Consider the following 25,153-nt stretch of genomic DNA (forward strand, 5'->3'; position numbering starts at 1 on the left):
GGCGAGGAGAGCTCCCGCGCGTGCGTCGGCGGCGGGACGTTGCGAGCTGCATGGCGTCAGAGCTTGAGCGCCTAGCGTGCGTGCTTGCAACGCGCGCAGGCCGACGCCGAAGACTGCAACGGCGCCTGCACCACGACCAGCGCCCGTCACCAGGCCCGCCATGCCCCGTCCAGCAGCAACCCCCTGGGCGACTCTCGTCCGGGGCACCGCCCAGCGCCGTGCCCGGCCGACGCCTGCTGCGCGGCACATCAACATCACCGCCGCCAGTTCCTCGACCGAGCCGGCGCCCGACCACCCAGGCTCAGTGAGCCCGGCTGCCGCGCCGTCGCTCTCGCCAGGTACGCCGCATGCCAATTGACCGTGGGCCGAGCTGACAGCAGCAGATGCGCGCTTCGAGGTGGTCGGCTCGCCGTTTTCGCTTCTTTCTGTCTCGCTCGCCGCCTCGCAGCAGCTCTATACCCGCCGTGGAACCCTCGTGGGCTTCAGCGGCAACCCCGAAAACGCCCTTTCGACCCTTTCCTTTCTCGAGCCCTTCAGGCGCGCCCCCGTGGGCATCCCCTTCCTCTACCAGAGGGTCTCCTCCACGAGCCCCGTCACGGCTCTCCTCTCCACCAAATCGCCCATATCCTCGATAGTAACAGTGCACCTCGATGGCAGGCAGGACTGGATCATATCGCAACGGCAAGCGCTGCTGGCGTGGACCGGCCAGACGCTGTCGCTGAAGCCGCAGTTCAATGCGAAGCTGGGCCTCGCGCACTGGGGAAACACATACATCACCGGGCGGGGCCTGCTTGCGCTTGCCGGCAGCGGGCAGATCTACCAGGTACAGCTCAAGGCTGGCGAGAGCTACGTGGCACACCCGAGCAACGTCGTCGCATACACAGCCTCGGCAACCCCGCCGCTGCCGTTCCGCTTCAAGTCGTCGAGCCTGCGCTTCCAGGTCCCCGATCTGGGCTTTGGTTCCCTGGCGCAGAATGTGCGCTTCTTCAGAGAGATGAGCAAGACGGCCGCATGGAGGGCGACTGCTTCCGTATACCACACTCTCAAAACATGGTTGCGGCGGTCAATATGGGGCGATCGGGTGCGTACTTTCTGTTTCATCAACGCAACGACGCTAACAATTACGCCCAGCTGTTCCTAAAGTTCGAAGGCCCCACCACAATGCTCATCTCCTCCCGCGCCTCGCGCATCAGCGATGCACTCACACTGAGAGACGTCAACGAGATCGCAGACAGCCCGCCTGGCGCCGTCCAGGACGCCGTTTCCAAGAAGATCGAGCAGGAAATCAAGGACATTGCCGACTCCAAGCCTGCGCCCATCGCCCACTCTGACAACACGGTAGTGCGGTACGCGACTATGCGCGCGGGGAAAGCCGAGTTCGACAAGCCGACTGAGAAGTCGACATGAATTCTAGGGCGAAAGACTGGGCGAGATGGCGAATCACCAGCACCAAGTTTGTAGCATACTGTACGTCTTTGTACCAATACCACCATCCTAGCGGATCTGCTGCCCTACTTACGTTTTCAAATGATGTGATGTTGTCCTTGAAAAGGATTGATGAGAGCCTAGTCAACGCCACTTCTTCTCTCGCTTTGCGGCCTCGAGGGCGATGATGCGTGCGAGATCGTCTACTTCATCTGTGTCGCCTGTATACGAAGGCATGCTCGTGTCTACCAGCTCTGGCGCCTTGCTGACGTAGGTCTGTCTCTGGTCACGGCTTGGCTTGCGGTTCGTCGCAATCGGCCTCTCATGCGACTTCATCTCCGCGCCAAACATCGGCTGCTTCTCAACCTTCCTCGCCTTTGCAATCGGCCGCTCCCCAGCCCTCCGCTTCTGCTCATTCGCCTTCCGCTCCCTTTCAACCTGCTCAAACTCCCCTGCGTCGATCCGATCCGGCCACACCATCTTAACCTTTGGCGGTCTCCCTTTCTTCTTCACACCACCATCGCCGTCCATCTGCAGCCTCTCCAGAACCCCAGGACTTCGTTTCCGCCTCCTCGGCTGGCCCCTCGCTTTTGGCAGCGCTCTCGGGCCCGGCCTCCCACCCGCTTTGTGTTTTCTGGGCAGCAACGCTTCGTACCCTCGCGAGGAGGCGCCCGAGCTGGCCGACGAGACCGATGCAGACGGCGAGGTGAAATCGACGTAGGCATCGCCGTCGCTATCCTCTCCTCCTACACTCCCCAACCGGCTCTGCACCACGCCCTTCCGCGCCCTGATCTTGCGGCGCCCCTTATCCTGGCCCTTCGCGCTGTGCTTCCTCTCCAAACTCTCTCTCCTCGCTTCCATCTCTTGCCCCATGCCCCCAACCCTATCCCTCTCCTCCACAGCCCCGACCTCCGTGTCCCGAAACGCGATGCGCACCTCGCACGGTGTGACGCTGAGGCTTTGCTTTCTCCCGTACTTGCGCGTCGTGGTGGTGTGCGCGTTGTCATGTTTGCAGGCGGAGCAGAGGCCCAAGGCTTTGTAGCGGCGCCGCATGCGGTGGGGGCACGCGGAGGGGTCGAGCGCGTAGGCTTTGGCGTGGGAGCAGCGCGGGTAGGTTACGTGCAGAAGCCAGGTGCAGCGGTGGCAGGTTGTGAGGAGGGCGTAGCACATTTCAGGGAGATCTGTTTGTCTTTGTGTTTGAGTATGGGTGAGGGCAAGATGAGAGGAAAGATGGAGACGGAGTACACCGTAGTGTACATGTGTAGATGTGAATTTGATGTGGTTTTGCGACATTGGCATGATATATACCGATGCGCTGTGCTGTGTTGACGTGGGCGAAGCATACAATCGGCTTGCGTTTTGTCGCGGGCAGACAGACAGACAACAGCCAAAGGTCTCGCAAGCATATACACGGGCAAGACAAATCCAAATACAAATTCCACCCGATGTCTAAGCCACTTCCCCGATGATAATCACCTATCCCGCCACGCGCGTACATGCCCTCGCTTCCCCACACTCGCCTTCTCCCTTTTCTTCCCCCAGACACCCACACTCTGCTTCGGCCGCTTCATGGCCTCCCTCAAACACCGCACCTCCCTCTCCAACACAGCGATCCGCTTGTCCGGCGTCCCAAGATGGTACCCCTGTATCGCCGCGCGCTCGAGCGCTATCTGCACCGGGGTCCGCTTTCTCGGTGTCGGTTTAGATGCTGGTGCGCTATGCAGACGTGTCTGGAGTTTGGAGGAAGCGTGCGTAGTGCTTGATGAGAGCTGGGGACCTTGAAGTAGATGTTGTGATACGTTGAAGGGAGGAGGGTTGAGCGGTGGAAGGCACAGACGTGGTATCTGTGCTGGCCGAGGCAAGTTGCCGGGTATGCGCGTGGACCGCGTTCTGTTGTAATTCTGGAGCAGTTTGAGGAGAGGTGTGGAATGTTCTACTTCACGCGGAGACATGGTTGAGGATGAGGGTGCTTTGGCAAGGTGGTGGTGTAGGCTTGAGGAGCGGATCGTGTGTAGCAATAGCCAGTGCTTCCTTGTGGGACGTAAGGGTGAATGGAGCTGGGAGATAAAGAACAATGTGGTCAGTTGCGAGACGAGACCCAGCATGCAGCGATAAGAATAGAAAACCATAACAATGTATTACCCAAGACGCCTATCCAAGCCATTCATCCAAAGGGGCACCTCTAAGCCGGGGTATACTCAAGTTGCCGTTTCAAAAGACAGCCATGTCGACATGCAAGCCCAAGTCATTCGTGATCCAACCTGCGACCGCCTCCTATCCTACAGAAAGAACAGTGCAGACCAGTCGTGCTCATAACGTGCGTAGATTCGTTTATCCAACAGTGATAAGAATGTGCAAGTCGAAAAGGCGACGAGGTTTGAGACTAGGAGGCTTCCGAGGCCTTCTGCTCGCCGTTGCTGAACATGGAGAAGCCGCCGAACCACGACGCGCGATTCGCGGCCTTGCGGGCTCGCTGCTCTTCTTCGCTGTTCTGCACGAGGCGGAGGGGACGCATCTGTTTGCCTGTCATGGTGCTGGTCATCTCGCGGCGTGGCGGGCTGGGGGTGTCGACGTGCGATGTCTCAGACACCGACTTCACGTCGTCCCTCTCGTCGTCCTTTGGTGGTGCGCCGGTCGATGGGACCCTTGAAGAGGGGTTGCTGTTGGCGGTACTGATGGGAATGCCGAAGAAAGAGTTCCGCGGCGAAACAAGGCCAGGCGATGTCTGGCCAGGGGTGGCTGCCGGTGGAGGCGCGCGGAACATGTTCGTCACGATGCTTCCAGGTGGAGGCATCTCTGATGTAGAGTGGCGGTGGTAGTTCTCGCTGCTAACGGTGCGCGATGTGCTGGCGCGCTGCAAGGGGATCCTCGGTGCGGTCTCAGGGTCTTCGTTGAGGTTGCTGCGCTGCGCGGTATAGCTCATGGGTCGGGGCTTGTTGCGGCTGCCACCCATGACGGATTTGGCGCGCTGGAGGAACCCGCCCTCCTCGCTCTCCTTAGGCGGGGGTGGTGGAGGAAGCTCCTTGTTCGTGTTCAACGCAGCGCCTCCTGCGTTCTCGTCCTCGTCACCGCCGAGTACGGATTCGAAGCCTTGGTGCTGAAGCAGCCGGCCGATGATCTTGTTGATGTAGAGGGTCAAGGCCTTGTTCTGGTCCTTGAGCCCGTTGATCTCATGCTCCAGCTTGCGGACCACCTCGCCCTCGGCGCCCTCGTCACCTTCGAGACCACCAAGCTCATCGGCAAGACTGTTCAGGGGCCCGTTGCGAGATGGTGCACGATCGGAATGTGCCGAAGACGGACGCAGCATGTCACCGCGGCTCAGGGTGCCGTTCAGCGTCTTCTCTCCGAGCAGCAGCTGAAAGCTCTCGTTGTCCTCGATCAGTCTGGCGTTTGCCATGCGGATGTCGACCATCTGCTTCTCTAGTTCGCGCAGGCGACCGCCACCAGCGTTGTCCATTTCCATCATCTTGATCTGGAACTCGGCGAGCTCGAGGCGCAGGCCCTCGATGATCTGGTCTTTCTGGTGTATAAGCTTGGAGTGGTTGCGCGAGTCGCTCCGCTGGACCGTGGACGGCGGCGCAAACGAGCTGGCTGTGTCGATGTTCTGCGAGGAGCTGTTGCGGGAGGGGTTCTGGCGGAAGCTTGCTGTGTGGCTGTCAGTAATCGGGATGTATCAGATAGACAGGGCAACTGCTCACAAGCTCGTGACAGCCTGCCTTCCTCGCCGTCGCTGCCCTCGACGTTCTTCTTGGCCATGGTCTCCTTCAAGCGCTGGATCGTTTCCTGCAGTTCTTCGACGCGGTTCTGGGCCTCTTCCTTGTCCTTCATGGCCTGCACGCGCTCGGCCTCGTAGATGCCCTCAAGCTCACGCTGGTGGCGTGCGAGCTTCTGCTTCTCAGCCTCGAGCGACTCGACCTTCTCTTCCTCTTCGTGGGCGCGCTCCTCGAGCTTGGCCTGCTCCTTGATCGCATCGTCCAGGCGCGCGTTGAGCACGTCGACCTGCTTCTGGCGCTCTTCGGCGTCGGTCTCGGCCTTCTGCAGGCGCTCCTTGAGGTCGGCCATGAAGACGGCCTGCTCCTCGCGGGCATCCTCGTCGTTGCCGTCGGCCTGCGAGGCGCTCATGCTGAGGTTCGAGGGGCCGCCGGGCTTTCTGACGGCTGCGCGCGCTGACACGGGCGAGCCATTTGTGCCCGAGCGGACGGAGCGCGTCCTCGTGACGCCGTTCGTGGTGCCGTTGGCGCTGGGGGTCGACCCGCGGCGGGCTGCGCTGGCGGGCGAACTCGAGACTTTGCTTGCTTGGTCGCGCCCAGGGGTTCCCGGCGGCGCTGGCTTTCGGGCGGTGGTGGCAGACATGCCGTGCGGTGTGTGGTGCGTGTGGCCGTGTGCTGCTGTGCGGTGAACCGGGGACTCGGCGCGGTTTTGATCGTCTCGCTGGGGGCCAAATATAGACGCTGTGCTGTCAAGTCGACGTTGACGGCCGATCCGTGGGCTGTGAGCTTGGCGGGCGTTGCAAGTGCGGAGTGTGAACGGGTGGCCGAGCTACGTTGAGCCGAGTGCGCAAGTGAGTGCTGTGGACGAGGAGGATCTTCGCCGATGTTTACAAGACAATGCATGCGGCACGAGCATTCGTTGGTTTCGCGGCATGTTTCGCATAAAAGCAGCCCTATTTGGGGTGCCCTGCAGCATTAGGGGGTCAGGGCGGGTTGCTCTGGTGCCATGGTCTAGTCCTCCGCTCCCTGGAAACCAGCCACCAGTCCGATGTGACCCTGCCGCTGCCGCCGCCAGCCTCTACCCTGCGGCTCAACGTTCACAACGGCCTTGTTACTCGTCTTTTTGCACCGCACGACACGTTCTCGACCCGCACCGCGACAAGCGTCACAGAGCGTGACGCTCGGCGTGCGTCCGTGCCTCTACTGTGCCAGCATCCAACATCAGCTCCCCACGCCTCAACTGCAGCAACAGGCAACTCGATGCCGCTGGAGTGGCAGGCCTTTTGACTGTGGCACGACTAAGCTTCCAAAGAGAGTCATTGTGCTTATACCGAGTAATATGACGTTTATCATGCGAAGAAACAAACCCGGAAGCCGCCGCGCTCTGTCAACGCTGCAATCCAACGACCGCAATCTCTCGAGTGGATTCATCGTTCAACTTTGACAACACAACGGCAATCGCTTTACCGTTGGGCAAGGATTGGTAGACAAAGTGACAGTATGGCGACGAGATTAAGGGCGTCCGTGCCCTCTATATAACAATTTCCACGGCTGGATTACGGTCACGTGTGCTCTGCTCGGCACTGACGCTCATGCTGTACACAAACAATGTCACGGACCGAATCTTTTGCTAGACCTCCTTGACAGCCGTTACAATCACACCAGGAAAGCTCACAACCCCATCTTCGTACTTACTCCACTCCTCCAACCCCTCAACAATCAGCTGCTTGTCGTCCTCTCCTAGCCCCGATTGTCGGACAATCTGCCCAAACCCCTTCACCAACCCAGACTTGACCTGTGGTCGCCACTGCATCTGCCCATGCATCGACACGTCTTTGAGCTGGCTGTGCGTGAATCCCGCACCTAGCACAAGAGACACCAGCTTGCGGCCAATGTACGGATCTGCACCCTTGCCTAGGCTCAGCGTCGGGAACGTCTCGAGCCACCTCTTCATGCCTGGATTTTCAGGATATGCGAAGAACAAGCCCATGTCACCCTCTTTGAGGGAGATGGTGCCATTAGGTTTGGCGGCTTTTCGCATCTGGCTTATGGCGGCGGGTTGGTCGCCCGTGTGCATGATGGCCTGTGAAGTCATCAGTATGAGAGCTCACATCTGACTGAGTGATATGTGCGCACTGCATGGCTGTATACCACATCACATCCACCATTCAATGCTTCAAATCCTTCGACGGTGACAAGCTTCTCCAGGTCGCAAGCATCGCCGTGCGCGTATCGAACATTGGTCGTTCCGGCCTTGTCTTTGGCTTCTTGTGCCAGCTGTGCTCGCCGTTAGTAGAGACTTGGACTATGTTGTATTGTTGTTCACCTTTATGGACTCCTCGTCAACGTCCATTCCAAGAACGGTAATGTGCGGGTACAGCTGCGCGATATCGAGCGTAATACCTCCTGGACCACAGCCAACTTCACATACAATTGAACCAGCCGGCAGTTGGTCGAGCATCGGCTTGAGGTGCGGAACGTCAGGAATCAACCTTCGGTTTTGCATCGCCCTACGCATCAGGTCTGAGCCAGAGGCGATGAACGCATTGTTGTCACGAGACATTGCGGAGGGGCTTGAATTCTTGCAGTAGATTTTGAAAAGAGCAATGTAAGTTAATGGTTCTGAAGATGATGCAATCCAAAACTCAGAGATTGCTTTCCGTATTATACCAGCGTTGCGCTCGTGTTCGCTGGTAACCCCCTTCGTAAAGGGCGGCTTCGCTTAGCTTGAAAGGCGCTGGCGGGCTCCTAGAGCGGAAGGGTTCATTGTGATCATCTTGGGACAGTTATGCGATTGCAACGCGTGTAACATGACAAGAAAGTGAGTCACTTAATATTATTACTATTGGACGCGCCTATGGCTATGGGAGCACATGTAGCCCTTTTCTGCCACTGCTATGCAGTGAGAATCTCTCAATCGCAATGTGGGCCTCTATACCTCTAGCGTTATAGCCTCAATTCTGTCTTTGGAACCACACGACCTACTACTGTTGTTGTCAAGCATTTGCTGACATGTCTATGGACTACAGCCCGCTCGTGGCGACGTAAAAAGACACCCTCTTAGCACCTTCATGGTAGAAGCTCGCTGTATCGCGCGCAATCGCCGTCTTTCGCCGAACGCAGTTTCGTGAACACCAAGCTAATTTGTCAGCATTGCCTTCACCTTACCGGACGATTTCCGCACGTCTACAAATGCAAATACTGTTGGATCATACACTTCAATCAATCAGATCAACATACACCTTCCCCTACAGTATCCGTGAACTCATAGTCATCTTGCGCAACCTTCATCGTGGCGTTCAAAGCGAGTCTCCGGAAAATGACCAACTTCAACATCGACATTGTCTCAGACACGGTGTGCCCGTAAGACCATCTGCCCTCTGGTAATATTGATTAAAGCAAAGAACTGACACGTGATAGCTGGTGCTATGTAGGCAAGAAGCGCCTTGAGAAAGGCATCGCTGCCTACAAAGCGGCGCACCCCAACTCTGACGACACCTTCTCAACGAATTGGTTTCCCTTTTATCTGAACCCTGATTCACCAAAAACCGGCATCGACAAGACGGCCTACTACAGGCAAAAGTTTGGCGACCAGAGGACCACAGGCATTTTCCAGATGTTGGCACAGCTGGGCAAAGACGAGGGCATTAATTTCAAATTCGGCGGCAAGACCGGAAACACAAGAGATTCTCACCGTAAGCCTATTTTAACGTGTAAATTGACCACCCCTCTCACTGACCGTAAACAGGACTCATCCAGCTCGGCAAAACCAAGGGCCCTCAAATGCAGACTCGCGTAATTGAGGAGCTCTTCGCCGCCTACTTTGAAAACGAGAAAGACATCACCTCGCACGAGACTCTGCTCGAAGCCGCTGAAAGGGCCGGCCTCGACAAGAGCGAAGCGAAGGAATGGCTCGACTCTGACAAGGGGGGCCCAGAAGTCGACAAAGAAGTGCAAGACGCGTACGCGCAGAATATTCACGGCGTGCCAAATTTCACCATTAACGGCAAGTTCGAGGTTGGCGGCGCGCAGGAACCGGCAGCGTTTGTGCAGTTGTTTGAGAGGCTGAAGAGGCAGGATGGGGGTGCGGTGGCGATGAATTCCGGGAGCAAGTGCTGAGCTGCTATCCGAGGTAAAGAAAAGCTACCTTCGTTGATTATAGACAGGACGAGTAGGCATTAGGGCAGAACGGAGAATTTCCCCAGGTCCAGTGTATAGTCTTGCTGCTGATCGGGCACGGAGAGCGCTGCTCCGTCCTAGCGTCTTTCCATTCCTCCCATAGTGCCCTTACCGCATTAGGCATGTCGTGCGTGGTTGTCCCGACCTATGTCCTTCATTGTGGGCCATACTTTTGCAATATAAAAATGTAAATCTCCCTTGCTATTCTCAGATGATTCAGCCATCACTATGAAGGTCTCAGTTGCATTATTGGGATTCGCCGTTGCGGCGACGGCACTGAGTACTCCCAGAAACCCGAGCAAGAAGAAGCCGAATGCTGTTAATCCCAAGGACTTTGTTTATGTCGATGGATTGAGGCTAAAAGATGCAAAGGGTCTTCATTACATCACTGTAGGATCTCGAGATGCGAAATTGTCCCCAATTGACCATAACAGGGACTCAATTACTGGGCATGTCTGAACCTCGCAGCCGACGCCTCCCAGGGCGGAAACTACTCGCGCCTCGTCACAGAGCTTGATCAAATGGCTGTGAGTGCCTTCACATCTTACCATTTCCTGATATGACTCTAAAGTATTTGCCAGGCCCACGGAGTGAATCATCTCCGAATAATGGCCTCTTCCGAAGGCGCACCAACACCCCAGCCCTTCCGAATGAGCCCAGCCCTTATGGACGCCCCAGGAAAATACAACGAAAAAGTCTTCCGCGGCCTTGACATCTGCCTAGATGAGCTGTCCAAGCGCGGCATTCGCGCCACCATGACGCTGAACGATGAATGGCAATGGTCCGGCGGCTTCGCGCAGTACGTCTCCTGGGCCACTGAGAACACCGAGATCCCCTATCCGCCTTCCTGGAACATGACGAAAGCCCCACAGCGTTCGAATCCACGCACGGGCTGGGGCGACTACTCCGCCACCGCGGATGGCGCGCACAGCTACAACGAATTCATCACGTTCGCGAACCAGATCTACACCAACGCGCAAGCGGAGCAGTGGTACAAGGATCACATCAAGACGGTGATCACGCGGCGGAATACCGTCAACGGGCGCAAGTAAGTAAACCACCGGGCAACTCGGTGACTCTTGCCTCTCGCGTTTAGTTGAGACATGCACAGCCCTGTCTTGACTCACACTGACTTTGTACCCGCACCTCAGGTACAACGAAGACGCGACAATCATGACATGGCAGCTCGCCAATGAGCCGCAGTCCCTATCGTCCTACTCCCCCTCCGACCCGCTCTTCCCCTGGGTCAACCGCATCTCGGGCTACATTCGGCATCTCGCGCCCAAGCAACTCATCAGCGTCGGCCTGGAGAGCAAGCAGGGCGAGCAGATCTTCAAAGCTGTGCACCAGGCGCCCGACGTCGACTACGCGACAACGCACTGCTGGGTGCAAAACTGGGGCGTCTATGACATGTACAACTCTAGCGAGGCGAATTTGAAGGCTGCACAGGACTTTGCGACGGCGTTTGTGGCGAACACGAGTCGGTGGGCGAGGGAGGTCGGGAAACCCGTTTTCCTGGAGGAGTTTGGCATGGTGCGGGATAACTGGGAGAATGCGGACAAGGAGTACCCGTATTTGAGTAGTGCCAGTACGACGCATAAGGATGCGTATTTTAACGTGAGTGCAGCATTTGAATGGGAAGTGGTAGAGCTGACTGTTGTACAGACGATCATCGGTGCCGTGGTGGCCGACTTCAAGAAGGGAGGTGCGTATGTCGGGACTTGCCCGTGGGCTTACGGTGGAATATGGCGGCCTGAAACGCAGGTCATGAACGAGTTTGGGATGGTTTGGGCTGGAGATCCACCCCATGAGAGCCCAGGTAAGTCGTAGAGTAATCCAGGTTCGTGCAGGGTAACTAAATTGCAATAGGTTGGTACGATTTGTATGATACGGACGAGGCGATGAACATTGTAGCGAGTCAGCAGCAGAACGTCGCTGCGTGGATCAAGAAGAACCAAACAAACGGGTACTAGGTCCTTTGACCTCCCAACGATCAATCAGAAGTTTCAAGTGGAGAACGTAAAGCTGTGCTTGCGGTGAACACGCTGAATGAACTCCACAGCACTGCCATACGCCTCCATTCGCTCTTTCTCGAGAATCCACTTCGGCACTGAGTACTGTCAGCATCACGTAACACCCACCAGTACTATAACTTACGTTCGAGCCATCCATGAAACCCCTCCTCCCACACCCTCGCCTCAACACATCTCTCTTCACTTCCTCCCTCCTTGTCCAACTCACCCCTCACCCTCTCCACAAACGCCAATTGCTCACACGCCAAGATATCAATCCCCGCAACCACAAAAAACATATTCGCCGGCAGCGTCTCTTTTTCCGAAACGACCACATTAATCCTCGCATCATCCCCGTCCCTCTTCCGTGTTGGCTCAGCATACGAGTCATACAGGGGCGTCATCCACGCCAGCGGATCTGTATTGGGAAACTTAGGAGGCTTGTGTTTCTCCTCCGGTCTCAAGCGCAGATCCAACACCGGATAGAACCCCACGTAACCCCTCGCCACCTCCCCTCTCTCACCAGCCGCAGACATCGATGCCGCTTGCGAATGCAGCATCTGCGCCACACCGAGCGCCAGATTGCCTCCCGCCGACGACCCACTCAACGTAAGTAAGCTGGCATCAGCACCAACGGCGGCAGCGTGGTTTAGGAGGTACCTCACGACATCATCGACGTCGTCGTGGGCGGCTGGGTACGTATGCAGAGGGGCAAAGCGGTACGAGATGCTGATGACGACGGCGCCTGTGCGCACGGCGAGGGAGGCGCACCAGCGGGCGGTATGCTCGGGGAAGCCGCCGATCCAGGCGCCGCCGTGGATGTCTGTTCGAAGTCAGTGGGGTGGGTGCCGGATGGGAGAGGGCGCTTGCCGATGTGGAGAGGGCGTGGCTTCCTTCCCTGTCTTTCCTGCTCTTGCCCTGTTGAAGGTGGTTGGTATACAAGACATCGTTTGGGTCCGCTGCGCGTTGGGACGTAGAGCACGGATGAGCAATTATCGAAAAGCCATGAAGGAGACGTAATGAGTAGAGAGAGGAGATTCAGAGGTTGCAGAGCGAGAAGCCGCCAGCGGTACCTAAATGGAAGGAACGAGAATATGGCATCGCGGGTAGGTTGAAAAATGTGAGGTAGGAGAGAGAGCTTGGTACGGAGGAAGTTGTATGCCATTTCTGGGTCAGTGATATGAGCAGTCGCGATCTATGTAACAAATAATAGAGCCTGGGTCAGCTTGGCGGGAGTTGTCGACAGATCAGCTCACCAAAGGTTAGGGCAGTCGATGAGAGTGACGCCGAAAGCCTGTCCATTGACGTTGTTGTCTGCGAACGTCTCGAAAGAGTTTATACAGGGGAAGGTCGGAGCCAACCGGAGACATTGGCGGAAATGCCCAAAGGTAATACGAAATACGAGCTCTTGGGAAATACACGGAGGTCACACAAGCCGTGTCACCGCTTTACATCCGCTTCTGCCGACATAATTTCTCTGAACGTATTCCCTGGAATGGAAAGCGAAAAGACGCTCAATACCAAAGATGTAGATGAAGGCGAGTACAAAAGACATATACGTCTAGGACGTGCGACAGAGTGTGATGATGTACCTGTAAAAACTTCTAGACCTATAGGTCGTAATTCGATTCGTAATTCCGTGGATACCTTCTGTTTTTGACGCCAGTATATGCAAAAATCGTCCACAAGTCCAACGATCTCACATGTTCATTGCATGAGTGCCCGCGCATCCCAGACAAGGACACGCTCGTCCCATCCGGTGCTCGCACACCAGCCCTCTGCGCCGAAGAGACACCAGTCGACGCCCGTCGCAAACTCGGTATGCCGTCCCATCCTACCCAGTTCGCGGCCGCCACCGTGCATCATGGGATCCCCAAGCATGTTCTCCTGATTCATGCCTCCCACAACGGCACTGCCATCACTCCATACGCGACACGTCATGTCGTAACTTGCACTCATCAGGGTATCTGAGAGATGCGGCGACCACGACACACGTCTTACTGCGTACTCGTGGCCTGGTAGAACTGCAATGGGACCCGCCTGAGGCGCGCGGATGTCAAATGTGCGCACGAGGCGGTCCACGCCGGCGGTAGCGACTATGGTGTCGCGGTACTTGTTCCAGTCGTGGGTGAGGGCTTCGGCGGGAGGAATGCCCGGCGGCGCAGCGGCGCCCATGCGGGGCTTTGGTGGAGTGTGGATGGGGATGTTCATGGTGAGGTGGTTGGAAGCAGAGGCGGGTGTCCGCAGATCGAATACGCGCAGGTGGGAGTCTGAGCCGACGCAGCTGAGGATGGACGGGCTGTGCGGGCTGAAGGCGGCCGAGTAGGTGCACGTGTGGGTCGGCAGCGTCGCGATGCTGGCCGGCGCGTTGGGATTCCATATCTTGATGGTGCCGTCCCAGCTGCTGCTCAAGAATGTGTCCTTGGCCACGAGGTTCCAGTGCACGGCAAAGACCTCGCGCGCATGCTCCTGCCACGACTGCACGGGGAACTGGTCGAGCGTGATGTCGAACAGCTTCACCGAGCCGTCGCCGCCCGCCGTCAGCAGCTGGTTCTCGTGCGCCTCGCTCCAGGTCGTGTCGAACAGCGAGTCCTGCGTGTCGAACCACTTCTCGGCCACGATGCCGTTGGCCGTGAGCCCCAGCACGTAGAGGCGGCCATTGCCCACAAGCCCGAAGTTGGCGGCGCTCGCAACGGCGATGCGCGAGTCGAAAAAGGGCGAGTATTTCACGCTGTAGCCATTGAAGCCCTGCGTACGGAACTCGAGCATGATGCTGCCGGTGCGGCTGTGCCCATTGTTGTTGGAGAGAAGCGACTACGCAGGTGACGCAGTTCCGAGGTCTCCCCTCGGCCCACATGCACGCACATGCCCCGCTATTCTAGGTAATGAATATTTAGCTTCTGACTGCACGTGCTTTGGCGTTCTCGCGTCGAACCTCGCCGCGTTTTAGACCCAGCATGTCCCGACATGCTGCTGCCTCGTCCGACCCACCATGGATGCCTTTGTGTCGCGGAAGAGGAGGCGCGTCGACACCGTTCACCCCGTCGTACAAGTTGAATTGGCGGCGGATCGACCAGAGGAGGAATCGACCGACTTCAAATTGGCTATGCTAGCGTCCCTGCACCCAAGCATCGAGGAAGGCACGTTGTTGGAAGCCCTGCTTGCTTCTGAAGGTAGTGTGGAGCACGCCTCGGAAGCTCTTTCGGCCAACCCCACTCCCAAGAAACGGCCGGCGTCTTCCATCGGATATCAATCGTCCTTGTCATCTTACCGCGTTTCTCTGAACAGGACCGGGGCAACGAAAAAGCCGCTTGTGAAGAAAGGCAAAACCTTGTATCTCTATGCGCCGGAAGACATCGAGGCCCACACACCATGTTCCATCATCCACAATTTCCTGCCACCTGAGCAAGCCGACGCACTGACGCGTGAACTGGTCGCAGAATCCTCTTCCTACAACAATATTGAGTTCAAGTTGTTCGACAGAGTTGTCCAGAGTCCACACACTTTTTGTTTTTACGTCAATAGTCTGGCCGAAGCCGAGGAGCAGAAGACAGAGTACACCTATGATGGACGCAAGGTCGATGACGTGCGCCAAAGCACTCCAGAGATGCTCCGAGCCTGCCCGCAGGTCGAAGACGCTGTCAACCAAGAGATCCAGCGCCGCATACGTGATTCTTACCCAGATGGGAAGAAGCTCAAGTACCAGACCCCGAAGCCCTGGAAGGCCAACACGGCGTTTGTCAACTGCTACGATGGTCCCAAAGAGTGCGTTGGTTACCACTCTGACCAGCTTACCTATCTCGGACCTCGCGCAGTAATAGGTAGTCTGAGCCTGGGTGTTGCTCGTGAATTTCGCGTTCGCAGGATCTATGCCGAGGACGATCAGCATCGCAAAGAAGACGGCTCGCTCGCAGATGCTCAGGGTCAGATTTCAATCCATCTGCCGCACAATTCTCTTCTAGTCATGCATGCTGAGATGCAAGAGGAGTGGAAGCACTCCATCACTCCTGCCCAGGCCATCGATCCGCATCCTCTTGCGAAGAACAAACGGCTCAACATTACATATCGATACTACAAGGAGAACTTGCACCCGAAGTACACACCCAAGTGCAAATGCGGTGTGCCTACCGTACTCCGGTGTGTGACACGACAGAAGGAGAACCGAGGGAGGTATATGTGGATGTGCCATGTTTCTTACGTGCCAGGCAAAGAAGGATGTTCATTCTTCCAGTGGGCGGAGTTTGACGAGGATGGAGAACCGCCTTGGACGATCAAATCCAGTTGCAAGAACCAGCAAACCTGACAATCAAACGCGATTGCAGGAAACGTTTCATCTCAGGCCGCGACTGGAGCACTTCCGACCGACGCACAAGCTCCTAAGCGAGTACCATCGCCTGACAACCGACCCCACACTGTTGTTAGACATGCATTCACCTGAGACGGCGAAAGGTGGTGTTGAGGTCAACGCCACACCCAGCCCCGCTGCACCGCCACCAAGTTTGCGAAGCCTTCCACCGTTGAATGCGACGGTCACGCTTCGCGACCAATAAACCAGCAATACATTCGCAGATAGAGTCCAGCAATAGCGACTAATCATTGTCCAGCATCCGCTCCCGAGTACGACGCTTGGACTATCGAGTGTGTACCGAGTTGGGTAAGGCGCGCAGGGCGAGTTATCGATATCGCGTGAGCAGTCTCAGGCCGCGGAGCCTGGATAAACAACAGAAATCTGAGGACAGCCTGGGGCCACTCAAGGAGCGTGCTTCGAGGACACTGTCCGCGGAGAGGGTACAAGAGAATGAGATGTTGCTTATTTTATGGACCTTTGCGCTCTTGTTCCTGGATTGTTCCCGGATTGCTGGCATCTACTGTCGCGTTCCCTGATTGCTTGGCTAGCGTCATCCGCTCAAAGTCCGAGGCCAGTGCAACCCCTGCTGTGCTCTGCCGCCCACATCGCGATTGAGTGATCATTTCCAAGAACAGTAGTCTCATGACGTCCCACCATCAACTTGCTTCGCACGGCTCAGCATCAGGGTCAGGGTCGGTAACACGATGGATCCTGATGGGTCGTAGCGCTGCACATAGAGGGGGCAACGGGAAGCACAGATGAGAATCTCGTTGTTCCTCAGGTCGCACGCTCTCACTTACCGCTCACCTGGATCAGTTCCTTGAATATAATCTGCGTCTGCTCAGCCTCCGCTAGTCTCTGTCTACAGCGCATACCCGCTATTGTTTTACATACTCTGGCGCAGTGCTGCAGGAGTTTGCCACGCCCCTGTTCATATATGCACCCCATTAATCCACCTCAATTTGGTATTTGACAGCCGAAGCTGGTTTTCACCGCAACGTCATTTATACCGAGCGTCCAACGCTCTTAACTTCCAACGAGTGTCCGTCGCCGCGCGCGGCACTTTGACTGGACAATGGACTCTGCACACGACCAACCCCCCTTCGCGGCGCCCACGCGCAGGAAATCAGTGTTTCTGGAAGTTGGACTGGTGGACGAAGAGCAGGTTCGAAGTGAACGCAGCCCGGCACCCAGCATCGACAAGCACGCGAGACCGAGACATTTGAGGCCAGCAAGGACGGTGCGGTTTCGGAGCAAAAACGACGTCTTTGAGGATAAGCGCGCAACTGCGCAATCCGACGACGACTGGGAAACAGATACCGAATCAGACGACGACGATACATTCCCTCGGATACAGCCTCGGCAGAACATGGTGTCACAGAAGGTCTACCGATTGGCCTTATTCGCGCTTGTTCTTGCCTTGATGTTGCCTATTCTCCAGATCAGCTCAATATCACCACAAGGAGTTAGAGCAGGAGTCATTCCACAGACGTCGATCGAGCCTACAGTCGCACAGCTAGGTGCGAGGCAGGATTCCGGCTCAAACACACAGGTGTGTAAGCGATGGGCTGGTCAATGTAGGTTCTAATCGGTATACTGCTCGTGAACTAGACTGACTCGTGTAGCCGCCGTTGTCAATGGAACGCTCTACATGTATGGGTTCCGAACCAGCAACGATTCTCAACAGAAGAGCGATACCTGGAGTAAGTTTTTTTAGTAGTAGTGCGCTGGTTGTGCGCATGACTAACATTGCTAAAGCCAACGACTTCCTTTCCCTCGATTTGACCAAGTCGTGGCAGATATCTAGCCCTTCGCTCACGAGCCTCTCGAAGCCGTCAGGCCCACCGGCAGTTTCCCTCGGATATCTGTGGAACTCGCACTCCTCCCTCTACCTCTACGGCGGTGAATTCTCAGACGATCCCCAGGAACTGCCAACAGCGAACTCGGTCTGGGAATACAAGATTGCTAGTAAAGAATGGGTAGAGCACAAGGACCCCAAGACTTCTTCTGGTGATCATGCTGAGAAAGCTGGCCAGTCAGTTCAAAGGGCTGCTGAAGGGTCAGGCTTCAGTGTGCCGAATCTGGGCCGTGGATGGTTCTTTGGCGGACACCAAGACTTTCTCACGACTGAGGGCTGGAGCAACCAGGTCGAAAGGATCTACCTCAAGTCGCTTCTCGAGTTCACGTACCCTGGATATTCGAACGAGGCCGTCGATGATCTTAAAAATGGCAAGACGGCTGGCGACGATGGTGTCTATCGCAACATTACCGAGGGTGGTCTGCAGAACTCTGGTTCCTTCCCTGAGCGTGCCGATGGTGTTCTGGTGTACATTCCTGGTTTTGGTGCGGAGGGTACCCTCATTGGCGTGACGGGAGGAGATAATGACACACTGGTACGATAGCCACGAATCCGTCCTACACAAAGGCTAATGTTCAACAGGCCCAAATGAACGTCATCGACGTCTACGACATTGCGAACTCGACCTGGTACAAGCAAAACACCGCAGGGGACACGCCCAAATACCGCGTCAATCCCTGCGCGGTGGTTGCAGCCGCCGCTGAGTACGTATTCCGACAGATGTAATTTTGTCTTCGCTAACACCAAGAAGCGGTTCTTCCTACAACGTCTACATGTACGGCGGGCAGAGCCTACAACCTGCAGGCAACCAAGAGCAATACGACGACATGTGGATCCTCTCCGTCCCGTCCTTCACGTGGATCGAAGTCAAACCCGACACATCCAAATCTTCTGCTCCTCCCGCTCGTGCCGGCCACTCCTGCCACGTGTGGGACTCTCAGATGATTGTGCTAGGCGGCTACACGCCCAAAGAAATCAGTTGCGACTCGCCCGGCATTTACGCCTTCAACATGTCCAGTCTCGGCTGGAGCGACCAATTCACCGCCCTCACCGGCGACAAAGCCCTCAAAGCCTTCAACGGCAACGAAGGCGACGAAGGCAACCCGCTCGCCCAGCAAGCCAACCAGCGCGGCTTCGACCACAAGGCCGGTCTTGAAGGCAGTTACGGGTACTCTGTCCCCAAGCAAGTCCAGGAAAAAATCGGCGGCGAGGCAACCGGTGGCGCCACGCTCACGGCGCCTGTCCAGACGCCGACAGCGGGACCCTACAAGTCCGGCACGCCGCAGACGTACACTGTCACGGGACCCAACGGCGCCACTATCACGCAGACAATCGACTCCGGGAACAGCGCTGCCAACCGTGGCAACAAGATTGGCGCAATTGTTGGCGGCGTGCTCGCGGGCGTGTTCTTCCTCGTCGCTGCGTACTTTGCGTTCTGCGCGTGGGTCTACCGCAAACAGGTCGCGATTTGGAAGCAGCATGCTGCGGTGGTGACGGCGCGGTCGAACGCAGAGAAGAGCGGTGCGGGCGGAGCGCTGCTCGGCAGCGCAGTAGCTTCGTCAGGGAAGAATTCGACGGAGCGGGCGCAGCGTGATGGGCTGTACACGAGCGGGAGCGGAACGGCAAGCGCGATCCGGACGAGCAATGAGCGGACGGGGACGTCGTATACTGGTGCAGCTGGGGTCGCCGGGGGCGGCGTGGATGCGCTGGGTAGGCGGAGCAGTGTTGCCAGCTCGACAGACGACTTGCTGGATGGGCAAGAGCCTGCGTTCTGGGGGACGCGGGGTGTGTTGTTGAACCCAAGGCGGAGTTTGAGGGTGATTAATCGGGACTAATGTCTGGCCTTGGGTGGCGGTCTCAGGTTGTATTATAAAGTCTGATTCGCCTTGAGTTTTTGATTGAGTTCTCGACATGAGCAACGATAGGCCGTATACGATAATGATAGCGTAATATCGCACAGTTATTTCATGACTCAAAGTGCGATACTGAACGTGGGTCTGAGTTGCTGGATTGCACATTGACGACGAGATACCCCGTGATCCCAGCCGTATAGCCTTTTCGGTGTGTTGGCTCGCACGCACTGGGAAACACGGGTATCGCTCATGAGAGTTTGCTCTAGAATGCTCAGAATAACGTGACTTACCACCGGCTGTATGGTTGCCAATTGAGGAAGTGGCCTTGGCCGTTGTTGTGTGTGGCTTCGTCGACTTTCCAACTGGCTGGACTAGCTCGTTTCTCTCTGATTTCGAGCGGTTGTTGCTGTGGAGCGTCAGATGTCGATGTCGTTGTTATCGTTGCCGACTCCCCATCGGGCTGAACTTCGTTGTAGATATCCAGACATGACGCGGGGATGCCTTGGGGTAAGAAGTTTAGGACACAGAAGAATTAAGCTGCTCCTCAAGGCACTACAAAAGATCCGGGACACCCCATAGTGTCTTCGGTTCTCATACATATAGTAAAGCGGGTTAGTCCCACCTATGCGATTCTTAGATCAACTTACCGAGACCTAGATTTCGCCTAGACTGCTGCGATTAGTTTACAAAGACGCCGCGTAGTGTAATTTCAATCAAGGATGTAAGAAACATCGAATGCCAGCCATCGATACTGCAGAGTTGCACCCGGCCTCCAAGAAGACCAGTTTATTCGCGTTGTAAGTATTTGACTGTAATCATGCTTAGGAGATGTCTCCTTCGCCCAACGTTTTATTGCGTGCTGACGCAATGTGACAGAGGGTGGGGAAAGAACAGCCCATCAACGGGCAAAGGGCCGAACGACCAAACTCCTTCCAGCGACGCCCTCCTGCCGCCAAGCGCAAAAACTTTACCTGCTGCCGCATCCATCGAATCAACTCCATTCGACCCCATTCACAGCCTTGGCAGCGCGAATCAAATGCGGCAATATCTAATCTGATCCATCTTATCTGATCAAAAGGCGTCTCCGATGTGTCTCCGAGCGCTCTCTAGCCTCGTCACTGCACAGGTATGCAGAGCCAAATAGGGCAGGGAGCGACGGCATTCCTCCTGCAGGAGGTGGCAGCAGGCGCGCCGGGAGCATGTTAAAAATGGCTGCTGCCAGCGTGCGACGCACCATGTGCAGCTCCCATCCGCTGCGCTACACCCCTGCAGGCCACAGCAGCCTCTCTGGATGTGAAGATGGCGATCCTCGAATTCTTCAAGTCGCATAACTTCGACTGCTCAAGCGGCTGCTTGGACTGGAGGCTTCTCTTCCTTGCCTTTGTACCGCTCAGTCTGATTTTCTACTTCATTAGAAGAACAAAGTCCGATGGTATCGATGTCACCAAGTACTCACACCTCCCGCAGCCAGGACCGGCAGACCCATTGAGAGGGCACTGGCCATGGCTGGAGAATATCGCCGTGGAAGGCGATGTGCGGCGCGCTTTTGGTACGATCCATGTAAGAAGTACTTCCGCGACCAGTCACTAAAGAGTTCTAGACGAAATGTTGTATGAGCAGTGTATAAAAATGGACTTTCCGCCGGTTCTTCTTGTTGACATGCGGCCTGTGGAGAAGTCCCTGCTTCTCTTTATTTTCGATAACGACGTCGCGGAGCAGGTCACCAAAGCGTCCAAGCAGTATTCGACCAGCATGCCCAAACACCCTGGTATTCAGGACCTGGCTCCTCTGGTTGGCGCTCGGTCTCTCGTGACTACGGATGTAAGTCCAGTTCTTGCTAGGTCGCCCTTCTCATTGTCCAGGCAAAGCGTGCCCCCATCACCTCTTCCAGAGCTATCCTTATAACAACCTCTCCAGGGAGACGAATGGAAAGCTTTGCGTAAGAGGATCCTGCCTGGAATGGCTCCAGGGCATCTCCTTAATCTCGTAGACGCCATCCTCGACAAGACGGAGACATTCATCAACCTCATAGAAGAAAAAGCCAAGACGGGTGAAGAAATACGTCTTGAAGAATACACCACCAATCTTGTCTTCGACATCATCGGCATTGTAACGTTCAACATGGACCTAAACGCTCAGATTGAGGGAAAGCAGAGCGATGTCCTGCTAACCTACCGCGCTTTGTCACAGGTCTTCAACAAGCGCCCATTTGGAGCTGTCTGGTGGAAGGAATACTTCACGAAGAACGAGCGCGAGATCAGACGTCTTGACAAGAAGCTGGATGGCATTTTGAAAGAGGAGATTCGGAGGCAGCACAAAGAGATACTGGCTGGCGCGGACCCCACGTCCCGAAGCGTAGCGACGCTCAGTCTCTATGGTATTGATAAGCTTACGCCCGAAATCCTTCAGCAAACAAGTGACACTCTTCGCGGGTTCCTCTTCGCTGGACATGATACCACAAGTATCCTACTGCAATGGTGCTTCTACGAACTCCACCGGTGCCCTGCCTCCGCAAAAGACCTCAAGAATGAGCTCGACGCAGTGTTCGGTGCAGATGCGAGCCCCCAGTCCGTTATTGAGCAGCTGCGAGGTCCCCAGGCGGGAAAGCTCCTCGCCCGCCTACCTTACACAGACGCTATTATCAAAGAAGCGCTGCGCCTGCATCCGCCAGGAACCACAGCACGTATGACGCCCAAGGGATCAGGAAGCACAATCACCCTCCCCGACGGACAACGGCTAGTCGTTGACGGCTTGTGTGTTACTCCACGCGCATACGTCATTCAGCGGCACCCGAAGATCTTTGGCGAGACGAGAGACGACTTCATGCCTGAGCGATGGCTTGGGGAGGAAGGCGCGAGAATTCCCGACAGCGCGTTCAGGCCATATGAGCGTGGGCCAAGGAGGTGCACGGGGTCCGAGCTGGCGAATCTGGAGGTCCGCATCGTGCTGGCTGCTGTGGCAAGGCGGTTCGAGTTTGTCAAGGTTGGACAGGGGGAGCTGGATTTGGATGAGAAGGGGTTGCCTCAGCTGGACAAGAAGGGGTGCTATAAGACGAAGTCGGCAATGTTCTCGGTAATTAGCTTCATCGGTGGTATCAGGGAAAGACGTAGCGCTAACTTATGCAGACATATCTGGTCACATGCAAGCCTGTGGACGGTATGCTGTCCAAAGTCAAAATCAAGGCAGGACCTCAAGGAAGGAACGACAGTCTCATTTGATCGACCTCGCAGGCTATAAAGTGAACCAAACCGTGACATTTGAAGGTACAAATGGGGTATATAACTTGTATCGGAAGTCAAAATCGTCCTTCCCCGAATTAAAAATTGTTCTCTCGACATGCTCAAATTACATCATTACGTGCGACCGCTCAATTTCACTTCTACAAAGCGGTAGGTGCAGCCTTGTTCGTTCTGTCCTTCTCGTCAAACAGGCCAGGCGTCTCCCCGTCAAACTGATACAGCGGCTCCATGGGCGGCACATCCTTCCTCAAAACATGCTTCTGCATGTACCACGGCAGCTTTTCAGCGTAGTACTTCGAAAACTCCCGATTGCCAACATTAAACACACTGTCCAGCTCCTCAAGCGTGAGATTCTTCGTTTCGGGCAGCAAAAAGTAGCAGTACACCCAGCCGAAGACGTTCCACGCCGCATACCATCCGAACGCGCCTTGGGGCGTAAACGCCCGCACGAGCGGCGGCCAGGTCAGCGACAGGATGAAATTGAAGCCCCAGCACGTCGCTGTGGCGAAGGACATGCCGATGTCGCGGATATACAGGGGGAATGCTTCGGCGCTGTAGGTGAAGGGGACGGGGCCTTCGCCGGGTGAGTACACGGCCATGAAGGTGAAAATTGCGGCAGCGATGCTGCCCAGCCGGGCTTGGGTGGGGTCGCCGTTCTCGTCGTTGGGCAGGAAGAAGGACATGCCGCACCAGAGGAGGCAGAGAGCCATCAGGGGGAAGGTGGTTAGGAGAAGGTTTCGGCGGCCGAAAGTATCGATGGTGTAGATGGCAGGGATGGCGAAGAGCCAGTTGGTGACGCCTGTTCCGAAGGAGACGAGGAGAGCATTGCTCTGGGAGAACCCGGCTTCTACGAAAATGGAGGTACCTGTGGTGTGTTAGAAAGCTTCCAGCTGAAAACACCTGGGATGAGAGTTACTGTAATATGCGATAACATTTACGCCACAAAATTGTTGCATAAACATGACAAAGAAGGACGATTGTGCGGCGCGGCGGTTGCGTTTGACAGTGAAGAACTCCTTGAACAAGTTCTTGCCCTCCCGCTCAGCCTGTTCAACCTCGAGAAGCTTGTAAGCGTAGTACATGTCGCGAGCAGCCTGTATCTTGTGCTTTCTCAGGCGGCAGAGGGCGTCAAAAGCTTTATCGTACTTTCCTTTCTCCATGTACCTGCCATGGTCAGCTTATTGTCCTTGCAAAGTCATAATCTCATCCACTCACCACCGCGGAGATTCAGGGCACAAATAGACCTGTACCATAACTAGGAAAGGCGGGATACTTGTAGATCCAAGCATCCACCGCCATTGGCTGAACTCTCCCAAGAAGTCGGTATTCTGGAATGCCACGCTGACGACGAAGCCTATCATGATACCAAAGGCTGTCCACATCTGCCACATCATAGTTAGAGCACCTCGGATGGTCTTTGGTGCACTCTCTGCGGCATACACCGGTGTGGTTGAGGACTTGGCGCCGACTGCAAATCCCAATGCAAATCGGGCGATAAGCAGGTTGTACCAGGAGTCCGCAGCCGCCATCCAGATTCCGGTGACGAACGAGATGAAGCAAGAGATAAAGATAGTGCCACGACGACCAAACCATTTGTTTAGAGGTGCGTTGGTCCAGCAGCCGATCGCAGCGGAGCATAGGTAGGGAGCGCCGTCTATCAAAGTCAGTTGAGTCAGAACAGTGGGCCATATACGACGTAACAACGTCGGCGACAAAGCGACTTCGTATGAGGAATCAACGTACTGAGAAGTCCTTGTTGCCATTCATTCGTAATGCCAAACTCTTCGAAATAAAAAATCTGCAATCTGCGTTAGTGAAAAGGATATTGGAACAGCAGACACGGAAACACGTACCTGCGCACCGTTCACGGCCGTCTGATCCATACCCTGAACGATGGCTGAGCCTGCACACAACACCACCAAAAAGTAGAGCATGAACGGGTGATCCCATCGATGCGTAATCTCATGTCTCAACAGGGCCCTCTCTTCATCGTTCAACTGAGTGACGTATTCGAATCCATCTTCGCGCTGTCCGAGCCTTGCGACGAGCGCACCCTTCTGAAACTCGTCCCGGTACTCTACGAGTCCTTTCTCTTCGACCCATATATCGACATCGTGGAGCACTTCCTGCTCGGTCATCCCAGCAAGGGGGTTGCGAAGCTTCGCTGCAACGGACGCCTGCCGTTTGGCGCTGGCGACTGACGCACGTCGCGTGCGAGCATCTTCGGTGAACTGTGTGTCGTTCAAGGAAGGCTTGCTGCTATTTTCGCCCGATAGATCGGGGTCCGTAGCCTCGATGTCTGGCTTTTGATGCGGCATGGTGTTGAATACACGCAAAGCAATTGGAGAGCAGACTCAAATCGCAGAGTGTACCAAAAACTCTGAGCGCGTGGAATACTATGGGTCCCCTTTATAAGTTCACGTCCCCATGGTGGGTCGTTCCCCATGGGTCCACTGAGCTCTTGTCCCCGGAGTGACCGACCGAAATGCTAAGCCCCCATCTCTTCTCCATGTATTGGCATATGCAATT

General features: G+C 55.8%; 14 protein-coding genes across 14 annotated transcripts; 7 read left to right on the forward strand and 7 right to left on the reverse strand.

The window, feature by feature from the left end:
- Positions 1–105: 105 nt before the first annotated feature.
- Positions 106–1,565, forward strand: CC84DRAFT_1260638 (uncharacterized protein). Its single transcript, XM_018184999.1, has 3 exons — positions 106–338; positions 384–1,081; positions 1,132–1,565. Exons 1-3 carry the CDS (start codon positions 161–163, stop codon positions 1,405–1,407), a joined length of 1,152 nt encoding a protein of 383 aa, XP_018033853.1. The 5' UTR covers positions 106–160; the 3' UTR covers positions 1,408–1,565.
- A 4-nt stretch (positions 1,566–1,569) lies between these two features.
- Positions 1,570–2,595, reverse strand: CC84DRAFT_1218808 (uncharacterized protein; the record flags this gene model as incomplete). The annotated part of the gene is made up of 1 exon (XM_018183034.1): positions 1,570–2,595. One exon carries the CDS (start codon positions 2,593–2,595, stop codon positions 1,570–1,572), a length of 1,026 nt encoding a protein of 341 aa, XP_018033854.1.
- Positions 2,596–2,810: 215 nt separating this feature from the next.
- On the reverse strand, positions 2,811–3,681 carry CC84DRAFT_852697 (uncharacterized protein). Its single transcript, XM_018187629.1, has one exon. The coding sequence runs from the start codon at positions 3,552–3,554 to the stop codon at positions 2,898–2,900; it is 657 nt and encodes a 218-aa protein (XP_018033855.1). The 5' UTR covers positions 3,555–3,681; the 3' UTR covers positions 2,811–2,897.
- On the reverse strand, positions 3,682–6,074 carry CC84DRAFT_855283 (uncharacterized protein). The gene is made up of 2 exons (XM_018187634.1): positions 5,124–6,074; positions 3,682–5,070 (listed from the first exon to the last, which is right to left on the reverse strand). The coding sequence occupies exons 1-2, from the start codon at positions 5,776–5,778 to the stop codon at positions 3,809–3,811; spliced, it is 1,917 nt and encodes a 638-aa protein (XP_018033856.1). The 5' UTR covers positions 5,779–6,074; the 3' UTR covers positions 3,682–3,808.
- Positions 6,075–6,430: 356 nt separating this feature from the next.
- On the reverse strand, positions 6,431–7,922 carry CC84DRAFT_1165719 (S-adenosyl-L-methionine-dependent methyltransferase). Its single transcript, XM_018178782.1, has 3 exons — positions 7,462–7,922; positions 7,272–7,412; positions 6,431–7,218 (listed from the first exon to the last, which is right to left on the reverse strand). The coding sequence occupies exons 1-3, from the start codon at positions 7,696–7,698 to the stop codon at positions 6,766–6,768; spliced, it is 831 nt and encodes a 276-aa protein (XP_018033857.1). The 5' UTR covers positions 7,699–7,922; the 3' UTR covers positions 6,431–6,765.
- A 532-nt stretch (positions 7,923–8,454) lies between these two features.
- Positions 8,455–9,254, forward strand: CC84DRAFT_1188180 (thioredoxin-like protein; the record flags this gene model as incomplete). Its single annotated transcript, XM_018180976.1, has 3 exons — positions 8,455–8,498; positions 8,556–8,830; positions 8,884–9,254. 3 exons carry the CDS (start codon positions 8,455–8,457, stop codon positions 9,252–9,254), a joined length of 690 nt encoding a protein of 229 aa, XP_018033858.1.
- Positions 9,255–9,542: 288 nt separating this feature from the next.
- CC84DRAFT_1218812 (glycoside hydrolase) lies at positions 9,543–11,287 on the forward strand (the record flags this gene model as incomplete). Its single annotated transcript, XM_018183035.1, has 6 exons — positions 9,543–9,704; positions 9,749–9,841; positions 9,896–10,362; positions 10,466–10,931; positions 10,980–11,133; positions 11,184–11,287. The coding sequence occupies 6 exons, from the start codon at positions 9,543–9,545 to the stop codon at positions 11,285–11,287; spliced, it is 1,446 nt and encodes a 481-aa protein (XP_018033859.1).
- CC84DRAFT_850696 (alpha/beta-hydrolase) lies at positions 11,222–12,792 on the reverse strand. Its single transcript, XM_018187627.1, has 4 exons — positions 12,583–12,792; positions 12,197–12,521; positions 11,472–12,149; positions 11,222–11,424 (listed from the first exon to the last, which is right to left on the reverse strand). Exons 2-4 carry the CDS (start codon positions 12,489–12,491, stop codon positions 11,321–11,323), a joined length of 1,077 nt encoding a protein of 358 aa, XP_018033860.1. The 5' UTR covers positions 12,492–12,521; positions 12,583–12,792; the 3' UTR covers positions 11,222–11,320.
- CC84DRAFT_853849 (putative peroxisome biosynthesis protein (Peroxine-7)) lies at positions 12,787–14,207 on the reverse strand. Its single transcript, XM_018187631.1, has one exon. The coding sequence runs from the start codon at positions 14,093–14,095 to the stop codon at positions 13,034–13,036; it is 1,062 nt and encodes a 353-aa protein (XP_018033861.1). The 5' UTR covers positions 14,096–14,207; the 3' UTR covers positions 12,787–13,033.
- Positions 14,208–15,814, forward strand: CC84DRAFT_848082 (uncharacterized protein). The gene has a single exon (XM_018187626.1). The coding sequence runs from the start codon at positions 14,319–14,321 to the stop codon at positions 15,627–15,629; it is 1,311 nt and encodes a 436-aa protein (XP_018033862.1). The 5' UTR covers positions 14,208–14,318; the 3' UTR covers positions 15,630–15,814.
- Positions 15,815–16,311: 497 nt separating this feature from the next.
- On the forward strand, positions 16,312–19,367 carry CC84DRAFT_1248559 (kelch repeat protein-like protein; the record flags this gene model as incomplete). Its single annotated transcript, XM_018184263.1, has 6 exons — positions 16,312–17,251; positions 17,300–17,377; positions 17,433–18,067; positions 18,115–18,236; positions 18,284–19,090; positions 19,142–19,367. The coding sequence occupies exons 1-6, from the start codon at positions 16,750–16,752 to the stop codon at positions 19,365–19,367; spliced, it is 2,370 nt and encodes a 789-aa protein (XP_018033863.1). The 5' UTR covers positions 16,312–16,749.
- A 1,438-nt stretch (positions 19,368–20,805) lies between these two features.
- On the forward strand, positions 20,806–21,433 carry CC84DRAFT_1165728 (uncharacterized protein). Its single transcript, XM_018178783.1, has one exon. It carries the CDS (start codon positions 21,015–21,017, stop codon positions 21,288–21,290), a length of 276 nt encoding a protein of 91 aa, XP_018033864.1. The 5' UTR covers positions 20,806–21,014; the 3' UTR covers positions 21,291–21,433.
- CC84DRAFT_1165729 (cytochrome P450) lies at positions 21,303–22,719 on the forward strand. The gene is made up of 2 exons (XM_018178784.1): positions 21,303–22,457; positions 22,511–22,719. The coding sequence occupies exons 1-2, from the start codon at positions 21,345–21,347 to the stop codon at positions 22,601–22,603; spliced, it is 1,206 nt and encodes a 401-aa protein (XP_018033865.1). The 5' UTR covers positions 21,303–21,344; the 3' UTR covers positions 22,604–22,719.
- On the reverse strand, positions 22,363–24,942 carry CC84DRAFT_1197246 (uncharacterized protein; the record flags this gene model as incomplete). Its single annotated transcript, XM_018181511.1, has 5 exons — positions 22,363–23,489; positions 23,541–23,788; positions 23,840–24,278; positions 24,368–24,422; positions 24,478–24,942. The coding sequence occupies 5 exons, from the start codon at positions 24,940–24,942 to the stop codon at positions 22,765–22,767; spliced, it is 1,932 nt and encodes a 643-aa protein (XP_018033866.1). The 3' UTR covers positions 22,363–22,764.
- Between the last annotated feature and the right edge of the window lie 211 nt (positions 24,943–25,153).

Source organism: Paraphaeosphaeria sporulosa (assembly GCF_001642045.1).
Source record: "Paraphaeosphaeria sporulosa strain AP3s5-JAC2a unplaced genomic scaffold CC84scaffold_7, whole genome shotgun sequence".
Taxonomy (NCBI): Eukaryota; Fungi; Ascomycota; class Dothideomycetes; order Pleosporales; family Didymosphaeriaceae; genus Paraphaeosphaeria; species Paraphaeosphaeria sporulosa.

Coding starts and splice junctions, on each gene's coding strand:
- CC84DRAFT_850696 (XM_018187627.1), bottom strand. CDS start 12,491: ATGGCATACAACTTCCTCCGTACCAAGCTCTCTCTCCTACCTCACATT. Junction 12,150..12,196: donor GCCACGCCCTCTCCACATCG/GCAAGCGCCCTC, acceptor GACTTCGAACAG/ACATCCACGGCGGCGCCTGG. Junction 11,425..11,471: donor GTTTCATGGATGGCTCGAAC/GTAAGTTATAGT, acceptor GACAGTACTCAG/TGCCGAAGTGGATTCTCGAG.
- CC84DRAFT_852697 (XM_018187629.1), bottom strand. CDS start 3,554: ATGGTTTTCTATTCTTATCGCTGCATGCTGGGTCTCGTCTCGCAACTG.
- CC84DRAFT_853849 (XM_018187631.1), bottom strand. CDS start 14,095: ATGCTCGAGTTCCGTACGCAGGGCTTCAATGGCTACAGCGTGAAATAC.
- CC84DRAFT_848082 (XM_018187626.1), top strand. CDS start 14,319: ATGGATGCCTTTGTGTCGCGGAAGAGGAGGCGCGTCGACACCGTTCAC.
- CC84DRAFT_1165729 (XM_018178784.1), top strand. CDS start 21,345: ATGGCTCCAGGGCATCTCCTTAATCTCGTAGACGCCATCCTCGACAAG. Junction 22,458..22,510: donor CGAAGTCGGCAATGTTCTCG/GTAATTAGCTTC, acceptor TAACTTATGCAG/ACATATCTGGTCACATGCAA.
- CC84DRAFT_1165728 (XM_018178783.1), top strand. CDS start 21,015: ATGGACTTTCCGCCGGTTCTTCTTGTTGACATGCGGCCTGTGGAGAAG.
- CC84DRAFT_855283 (XM_018187634.1), bottom strand. CDS start 5,778: ATGTCTGCCACCACCGCCCGAAAGCCAGCGCCGCCGGGAACCCCTGGG. Junction 5,071..5,123: donor AGGCAGGCTGTCACGAGCTT/GTGAGCAGTTGC, acceptor ACAGCCACACAG/CAAGCTTCCGCCAGAACCCC.
- CC84DRAFT_1260638 (XM_018184999.1), top strand. CDS start 161: ATGCCCCGTCCAGCAGCAACCCCCTGGGCGACTCTCGTCCGGGGCACC. Junction 339..383: donor CGCGCCGTCGCTCTCGCCAG/GTACGCCGCATG, acceptor TGACAGCAGCAG/ATGCGCGCTTCGAGGTGGTC. Junction 1,082..1,131: donor GGTCAATATGGGGCGATCGG/GTGCGTACTTTC, acceptor AATTACGCCCAG/CTGTTCCTAAAGTTCGAAGG.
- CC84DRAFT_1165719 (XM_018178782.1), bottom strand. CDS start 7,698: ATGTCTCGTGACAACAATGCGTTCATCGCCTCTGGCTCAGACCTGATG. Junction 7,413..7,461: donor TTGACGAGGAGTCCATAAAG/GTGAACAACAAT, acceptor CGGCGAGCACAG/CTGGCACAAGAAGCCAAAGA. Junction 7,219..7,271: donor ATGTGGTATACAGCCATGCA/GTGCGCACATAT, acceptor ATGACTTCACAG/GCCATCATGCACACGGGCGA.